Raw genomic sequence first — 9,077 nt, 5'->3', positions numbered from 1 at the left:
ATGAGTGTGACAGCAAGTGTGACAGTGTGTGACAATGACACCATGTGTGTGACAGCGAGTGTGACAACGAGCGTGACAACGAGCGTGTGACACCATGTGTGTGACATCACGTGTGTGACAATGAGTGTGACAATGACACCATGTGTGTGACATCACGTGTGTGACAGTGAGTGTGACAGTGAGTGTGATGTGACAGTGACACCATGTGTGTGACAACAAGTGTGTGTGACAATGAGTCTGTGGCACCGGGTGTGTGACACCGACACCACGTGTGTGACACCGGGAGTGTGGCGGTGACAGCGGGTGTGTGACAGCGACGGTGACACCACAAGTGTGACAGTGACTGTGTGACAGTGACACCATGAGTGTGACACCGAGTGTGTGACAGTGACACCATGAGTGTGACACCGAGTGTGTGACAGTGACACTGGGTGTGTGACAGTGACACCATGAGTGTGACACCGAGTGTGTGACAGTGACACTGGGTGTGTGACACCGGGGCGGTGACACCGAGTGTGTGACACCGAGTGTGTGACAGTGACACCGGGTGTGTGACACCGAGTGTGTGACACCGAGTGTGTGACAGTGACACCGGGGAGATGACATCGAGTGTGTGACACTGAGTGTGTGACAGTGACATTGGGTGTGTGACAGTGACACCGGGTGTGTGACAATGGGGGTGACACCAGGTGTGTGACACTGATGGTGACACCGGGTGTGTGACAATGGGGGTGACACCGGGTGTGCGACACTGATGGTGACACCGGGTGTGTGACAATGGGGGTGACACCGGGTTTGTGACACTGATGGTGACACCGGGTGTGTGACAATGGGAGTGACACTGTGCGTGTGACACCAATGGTGACACCGGGTGTGTGACAATGAGTGTGACACCAGGTGTGTGACACCAATGGTGACACCAGGTGTGTGACAATGGGGGTGACACCATGTGTGTTACACTGATGGTGACACCGGGTGTGTGACAATGGGGGTGACACTGGGTGTGTGACAGCGACACCAGGTGTGTGACACCAGGTGTGTGACAATGGGGGTGACACTGGGTGTGTGACACCAATGGTGACACTGGGTGTGTGACAATGGGGGTGACACCATGTGTGACAATGGGGGTGACACCGCTGGTGACACCGGGTGCCCGGGTGGGGGGGGGGTGTGACATCCCCGGTGACCCCCCGGTGACCCCAGTTCCCGTTTCCATGGCGACGCGGCCGCTGCCGCAGCAACGGGGGAAGGGGGGGAGGGGCCCGGACGCCTGGGTCCCCACAGGGACTGTGGGTAACGGGGTGACCCCCCCCCCCCGCCCTTCCCCCCACAGGAGCAGCATCGGGCGGCGACGACGGCCCCTCCCCCACCCCATAGGCCCCTCCCCCACCCAACGGCCCCTCCCCCACCCAACGGCCCCTCCCCCACCCCATAGGCCCCTCCCCCACCCAACGGCCCCTCCCCCACCCAACGGCCCCTCCCTCACCCCAACGGCCCCTCCCCCACCCAACGGCCCCTCCCCCACCCCATCCGCCCCTCCCCCACCATATCTACCCCTCCCCCCATTACCCCCGACCCCCGTCTAATTAGGGACCCCCTCCCCTAATTAGCCCCCTCCCCTAATTTGGGACCCCCTAATTACCCATCCCCTAATTAATCAGCCCCTCATCACCACATCCCCCCTCCCCCACCCTATTATCCCCTCCCCTAATTAACCACTCCCTAATTACCCCCTCCCCTAATTATCACCCCTAATTAATCACCCCAGTTACCCCCTCCCCTAATTAATCACCCCCTAATAAATCACCCCCTAATTACCCCCTCCCCTAATTAATCACTCCGTACTTATCACCCCCAATTACCCCCTTCCCTAATTAATCATCCCCTAATTAATCACTCCCTACTTATCACCCCTAATTCCCCCTCCCCTAATCAATCCCCCCTAATCCCCACCCCGCCATGCTCCCCACCCTGCCCCCCCTCCCCCTCCCCCTCCTCCTCACCCTCCTCGCCCTCCCCCGCCCCTCCCCCTCCCCCCGCGCGCCCCGCTCCCCCCGCCCCTCCTCCCCCCCTCCCTTTCCCCCCGCCCCTTTTCCCGCGCGGCTGGCGGGCGGGGCCGCGGGCGGGGCCGTGGTGGGCGGAGCCGTGGTGGGCGGGGCCGTGGTGGGCGGGGCCGTTCCGCCGCCGCCGCCGCCGGAAGTGTGTCACGGCTACTATGACGTCATGGGGCAGTACGACGCGGCGTTCAACTGCTCGACCGGCGCCTTCCGGTTCTGCTGCGGCACGTGCCAGCTGCGCTTCTGCTGCGAGCAGCGCGCGCGCCGCCTGGAGCAGCGGCGGTGCCGCCCCCCGCCCCGCCCCCACAGCGCCCCGCCCCCCAGCGCCGCCCCGCCCGCGCCCGGGGGGGGAGGGGGGGCGGGGGAGGGGGGAGGGGAGGGAGGGGGAGGGGGAGCGGGGTGGGGCGGGGGAGGGGGCGGCACCGCCTACGCCGTGTGCGGGGTGGTGACCTTGGCCTTGGCCGTGGCGGTGGCGGCCAGGGCGGCGCTGGGGAGGGGGGGAGGGGCGGGGGGGGGGAGGGGGGACGGATCCAGGTGGGATATGGGGGGGGAGGGGGGGGGAGGGGGGATGGATCCAGGTGGGATATGGGGGGGGAGGGGGGGGAGGGGGGATGGATCCAGGTGGGATATGGGGGGGGAGGGGGGGGGAGGGGGGACGGATCAAGGTGGGATATGGGGGGGGAGGGGGGAGGGGGGATGGATCCAGGTGGGATATGGGGGGGGAGGGGGGGGAGGGGGGATGGATCCAGGTGGGATATGGGGGGGGAGGGGGGGGAGGGGGGATGGATCCAGGTGGGATATGGGGGGGTGGGGGGGGGAGGGGGGATGGATCCAGGTGGGATATGGGGGGGGGGGGAGGGGGGACGGATCCAGGTGGGATATGGGGGGGGAGGGGGGGAGGGGGGATGGATCCAGGTGGGATGGGGGGGGGAGGGGGGGGGAGGGAGAGGTGGGGGGGGAGGGGATGGGGGATATTGGGGGGGGGGATGGGGGATTTGGGGGAGTTGGGGACACTGGGGGACATGGGGGCATTGGGGGACATTGGGGGACTTGGGGGGATGGGGGATTTGGGGACATTGGGGGACTTGGGGACATTGCGGGGGATGGGGGCGTTGGGGGGATGGGGGATTTGGGGACATTGGGGGACAAGGGGACATTGGGGGTCTTGGGTGAGACGGGGGTAGATGGGGATGGGGGGGACATGGGGACAAGAAGGTGGGACATGGGGACATAGGGGTTTGGGGACATGGGGACATGGTGGGAGATGGGGATGAGAAACATGGTGACGAGAAGATGGGGACAGGGACATGGGGACGATGGGGGACAGGGGGACATGGTGACAGTGGGGGACGTGGGGACAATGGGGGACATGGGGACAATGGGGGACATGGGGACAATGGGGGACGGGGGGCAAGGGGATGGACGTTGGCCAATGGACATGGAGATGGTGACAGTGACGTGCCCCCCCCGTCCCCTCTGTCCCCAATATCCCCAACGCCCCCATGTCCCCCATATCCCCCTGTCCCCGATGTCCCCCATGTCCCCCCCATCCCCCATGTCCCCCATGTCCCCCCCATCCCCCATGTCCCCCATATCCCCCCCATCCCCCATGTCCCCCATGTCCCCCCCATCCCCCATGTCCCCCCATATCCCCCTGTCCCCATATCCCCCCATGTCCCCCCCCGTCCCCGATGTCCCCTGTGTCCCCCCCATCCCCCATGTCCCCCATATCCCCCCCATCCCCCATGTCCCCCATGTCCCCCCCATCCCCCATGTCCCCCCATATCCCCCTGTCCCCATATCCCCCCATGTCCCCCCCCGTCCCCGATGTCCCCCGTGTCCCCCGTCCCTGTCCCTGTCCCCAGGGCCCTGGTTGACGCCCTGCGGCTCCAGGCGGGGGGGGGGGGTCGCCCCGAGCGCCGCAGCAGCTGCGGTGGGGGGGCCCTGCCCGCCCCTCCCCCCCCCGACAGCGGCCCCCCCCAGGGGCTCTTCGGCAGCACCAAGGGCAAGGGCGGGGGGCACATGGGGGGGTTTGGGGGGGTCCTGGGGGGGGTCCGGGGGGGTCACATGGGGGGTTGGGGGGGTCCTGGGGGGGGGTCCCAGGGGGTTTGGGGGGGTCCATGGGGGGTTGGGGGGGGTCACATGGGGAGTTGGGGGGGGGGTCACATGGAGGGTTGGGGGGGTCACATGAGGGGTTTAGGGGGGGATCACATGAGGGGTCCCTGGGGGGGTTGGGGGGGTCCCAGGGGGTTTGGGGGGGGTCACATGGGGGGTTGGGGGGGGTCACGTGAGGGGTCCCTGTGGGGTTTGGGGGGGTCACATGGGGGGTTTTGGGGGTCACATGGGGCGGGGGGAGGGGTTATGGGGGGGTCACAAGGGATTTTGGGGGTCCCAGCGGATTTGGGGGGGTCACATGGGGCTGGGTGGGGGGGAGGAATGCGCTGATGGGTGGGGGGGTCGCTAACGAGCCCTCTCCTCTAATTAACAGACAGTTACGTGCACCTGAACTTGGGGACCCCCGAGCACCGGGCGGCCACGCTGGGTGGGGGTCGTGGGGGGTCTGGGGGGGTCTATGGGGGTCTATGGGGGTCTGGGGGTCTATGGGGGGTCTGGGGGGGTCTATGGGGGTCTATGGGGGGTCTGTGGGGGGGTTATGGGGAGGTTATGGGAGTCTATGGGGGGGTCTATGGGGGTTTATGGGGGTTCTGGGGGGTCTATGTGGTCTATGGGGTGTTTGGGGGGTGTGGGGCTCTGGGGCTCTATGGGGGGTCTCTGTGGTCTATGGGGGGTCTGGGGATTTATGGGGGTTCTGGTGGGGTCTGTGGGGTGTTTGGGGGGTTATGGGGGTCTGGGGGGGTCTCTGTGGTCTCTGGGGGGGTCTATGGGGGATATAAGGGTTTATGGGGGGTCTGTGGGGGGGTCTCTGTGGTCTATGGGGGGGGTCTTTGGGGTCTATGGGGGTCAATAGGGGTCTAAGTGGGGTCTATGGGGGCCTATGGGGGGGTCTATGTGTGGTCTATGAGGGTCTATGGGGGGTCTATGGGGGTCTATGGGGGTCTATGGGGGGTCTATGGAGGGTCTATGAGGGTCTATGGGGGGTCTATGGGGGTCTATGGGGGGTCTATGGAGGGTCTATGAGGGTCTATGGGGGGTCTATGGGGGGTCTATGGAGGGTCTATGAGGGTCTATGGGGGGTCTATGGGGGGTCTATGGGGGGTCTATGGAGGGTCTATGAGGGTCTATGGGGGGTCTATGGGGGGTCTATGGAGGGTCTATGAGGGTCTATGGGGGGGTCTATGGGGGATCTGTGTGGGGTCTCTGTGGTCAATGGGGGGGGTCTATGGGAGGTCTGTGGGGGTCAATAGGGGTCTATGTGGTGTGTATGGGGGTCTCTGGGGTCTATGGGGGTCAGCAGGGGTCTATGTGGGGTGTATGGAGGTCTATGGGGTCTGTGGGGGTCAATAGGGGTCTCTGGGGTCTCTGGGGGTCAGTAGGGGTCTATGTGGGGTCTATGGGGGTCAGTAGGGGTCTATGGGGGGTGTATGGGGTCTATGGGGTCTATGGGGGTCAGTAGGGGTCTATGGGGGTCTATGGGGGTCTGGGGGGTCTATGGGGGTCTATGGGGTCTATGGGGGTCTCTGGGGGTCAGTAGGGGTCTATGTGGGGTGTATGGGGGTGTATGGGGGTCTATGGGGTCTCTGGGGGTCAGTAGGGGTCTATGGGGGTCTATGGGGGTCTGTGGGGGTCTATGGGGGTCTGGGGGATCTATGGGGGTCAATAGGGGTCTATGGGGGTCTGTGGGGGTCTATGGGGGTCTGGGGGTCTCGGGGGCCCGTGTGGGTCTGACCCGCTGACCCCAGACTGGCGGCTGCCCCGGGGGGGCCCCCTGAGCTGCTCCCGCTCGTTCCACAACCTCTCGCACCCACCCCCCCCGTACGAGGGGACCCTGCGCCCCAACAGCTCCCGCTGCGCGTCCCTGCGGAGGCTGGGTGAGCGCCCCAAAACGCCCCGAAACGCCCCGAAACACCCCAAAATCACCCAAAAACACCCCCGAAACACCCCAAAATCACCCAAAAACACCCCAAAATCACCCCAAAACACCCCCGAAACACCCCAAAATCACCCAAAAACACCCCAAAATACACCCCAACAGCTCCCGCTGCGCGTCCCTGCGGAGGCTGGGTGAGCGCCCCAAAACACCCCGAAATCACCCCAAAACACCCCAAAATCACCCAAAAACACCCCCAAAACACCCCAAAATCACCCAAAAACACCCCCGAAACACCCCAAAAGCACCCCGAAACACCCCAAAACACCCCAAAATCACCCCAAAACACCCCAAATCACCCTGAGACACCCCAAAATACACCAAAATACACCCCAACAGCTCCCGCTGCGCGTCCCTGCGGAGGCTGGGTGAGCGCCCCAAAACGCCCCGAAACGCCCCAAAATCACCCAAAAACACCCCCGAAACACCCCAAAATCACCCAAAAGCACCCCGAAACACCCCAAAACACCCCCGAAACACCCCAAAATCACCCCAAAACACCCCAAATCACCCTGAGACACCCCAAAATACACCAAAATACACCCCAACAGCTCCCGCTGCGCGTCCCTGCGGAGGCTGGGTGAGCGCCCCAAAACACCCCGAAACACCCCGAAACGCCCCAAAATCACCCCAAAACACCCCCAAATCACCCAAAAACACCCCCAAAACACCCCGAAACACCCCAAAAACACCCAAAACCACTCCAATAACACCCCAGAAACACCCCAAAACACACCCCAAAACACCCCAAAACCACCCCAGAAACACCCCAAAATACACCCCAAAACACCCCAGAAACACCCGAAAATACACCCTGAAATAGACCCCAAACCACCCCAAAATACATTCTGAAACACCCCAAAATACACCCAAAAATACACCCTGAAATACACCCGAAAACACCCCAAAATACACCCAAAAATACCCCGAAACACCCCCAAAACACCCAAACCCACCCCAAACCACCCCAAACCAGCCCCAAACACCCCAAATTACACCCAAAACACCCCCAAAATACCCCCCCAAAACACCCCCTGGAACTCCATGGAACCCCCAAAACCCCCAGATCCCCCCCCATCCCCCTCCCCGCACCCCCGCCCCTCCCCCCCCCCCCTCCCCCCCAATCCAACACCCCCCCCTCATCTTTTCTCTCCCCCTCCCCCCACAGCCGACCGGGACCTCGACGACCTGGGGGGTCCCTGGGGCCCCTCCCCCCCCTGGGACCCCCTCCCCGCCCGGGGGACCCTCCCGCTGCCCCTCCCCCCCTCCAGAGGGCGCCGCGTGCTGTCCCAGGAGCTGCTGCTGGGGGGGGGAGGGGGAGGGGGGGGCACCATCCCCCGCTCGCGCATGGCCCCGCCCCTCCCCCACCGCCTCCCCTCCCCCCGCTGCGCCCCCCCCCTTTCCCACGCCCCCTCCCAGAGCAGCTTGGGGGGCGGGGCGGGGGGAGGGGCCGGGGGGCGGCGCCAGGTGTTCGGGGGGCGGCGCCAGAGCACAGCGGAGCTGCAGCTGCTGCCGGGGAACCCCCCCCTGGGGAACCCCCCCCTGGGGAACCCCCACCCCGGGAACCCCCACCCCGGGAACCCCCCCCCGACCCCCGCCCCCCTCGGGCCCCCCCCCCAACACCTGCGCACGGGCAGCAGGACCGAGGTCACCGTCTAGGGACCCCCCCCCCCAAAAATTGGGGACACCCCCCCCCAGGCATTGGGGACATTCCAAAAAATTGGGGACCCACCCCAAAAAAATTTGGGACATCCCAAAAAATTGGGGAACCCCCCCCAAGAATTGGGGACCCCCCAAAAATTGGGGCACCCCCCCCAAAAAAAATTGGGACATCCCAGAAAAATTGGGGACACCCCCCCAGAAAAATTGGGGACACCCCGCCCAAAATTGGGGACACCCCAAGAATTGGGGACATTTCCCCCCCCCGAAAGTGGGGACCCCGCCCAGGATCGGGCCCCCATGTGGGGGTCGCAATTTGGGGGAGCACACAAGGATTTGGGGACCCCTTCCCCCCCCGCCCCCCCCGGGATTGTCCCTGCACTGATGTCACCGATTTGGGGACACTGGGACCCCTCCCCCCCAAAAGTGGGATCCCCAGGATCGGGCCCCCCGGGGTTGTCACCAACGTGGGGACAGGGGGATTCCCCCCCCCCCTCCGGTCGGGGTCACCGTGATGACGTCACCGCCTCGGGGACACCCCCCACCACGTGGGGTCACCCCCCCATGATGACGTCACAGCCGCCGATGATGTCACAGCCGGGGCTGGTGATGTCAGAGCTCCCGGCAGCCAATGATTGGTGCTGCCCGATGATGATGTCACTGCCCCCTCCCCGGACTTGGCGACCGATGACGTCACATCCGCCGATGACGTCACGGGCCCCGCCCCAGCAGCCGATTATGTCACAACCGCCGTCGATGATGTCATAGCCCTCCGGTGACGTCACAGCCCCGGGTCACGTCAGCACTGTGGACTCCTCCCCGCGGTGACGTCATCACCCCCGAGGTGACGTCATCTCCGCCGTTCCCGCGCTGTCACTGCCAGGACCCGCCCGATGACGTCACGGGGTGGGCGGGGCCTTTTTGATGATGTCACTTTTTGATGTTTTAAACCCCGATGACGTCACCCCCCCCCCCGTGGTGACGTCACCCCCGGAGCGCTCTGATGATGTAATTCACCCGATGATGTCACAGCCCTTCCCCCCCGCCAAGTTCAAAGCCATAGAGTGGGGGGAGGGGCATCCCTGTGACCCCCCCATGATCCTTGTGACCCCTGTGACCCTGCCCACGTGCCTTAGCGCCCCTCCCCCACCCCCACCCCCCCGGGCTTGGGAAGGGGGGGGAGGGGCGGGGGGGGAGGGGCGGCGCCGTTTTCAGCAAAAAAAACCCCAAAATCGCGGGTGGGGGAGGGGGGGGTGGGGGGAGGGGAATAAAGTGACGTTTTCTGCCCCCCCGTGGCTCAGTTTGGGGTGGGG

The 9,077-nt window shown here is 64.9% G+C and overlaps 1 protein-coding gene across 1 annotated transcript; it reads left to right on the top strand.

The window, feature by feature from the left end:
- Positions 1-1,887: 1,887 nt before the first annotated feature.
- Positions 1,888-7,769, top strand: SHISA7 (shisa family member 7). The gene is made up of 5 exons (XM_071801065.1): positions 1,888-2,591; positions 3,923-4,062; positions 4,546-4,599; positions 5,918-6,046; positions 7,274-7,769. Exons 1-5 carry the CDS (start codon positions 1,960-1,962, stop codon positions 7,762-7,764), a joined length of 1,446 nt encoding a protein of 481 aa, XP_071657166.1. The 5' UTR covers positions 1,888-1,959; the 3' UTR covers positions 7,765-7,769.
- The last annotated feature ends 1,308 nt before the right edge of the window (positions 7,770-9,077 follow it).

The sequence above is a fragment of the Patagioenas fasciata genome, chromosome 35 (genome assembly GCF_037038585.1).
Source record: "Patagioenas fasciata isolate bPatFas1 chromosome 35, bPatFas1.hap1, whole genome shotgun sequence".
NCBI classification, from domain to species: domain Eukaryota; kingdom Metazoa; phylum Chordata; class Aves; order Columbiformes; family Columbidae; genus Patagioenas; species Patagioenas fasciata.
Note: the sequence above shows the minus strand (reverse complement) of the source record. Positions and strands in the feature narration are given on the sequence as shown.

Coding starts and splice junctions, on each gene's coding strand:
- SHISA7 (XM_071801065.1), top strand. CDS start 1,960: ATGCTCCCCACCCTGCCCCCCCTCCCCCTCCCCCTCCTCCTCACCCTC. Junction 4,600..5,917: donor GCACCGGGCGGCCACGCTGG/GTGGGGGTCGTG, acceptor CGCTGACCCCAG/ACTGGCGGCTGCCCCGGGGG. Junction 6,047..7,273: donor CGCGTCCCTGCGGAGGCTGG/GTGAGCGCCCCA, acceptor CTCCCCCCACAG/CCGACCGGGACCTCGACGAC.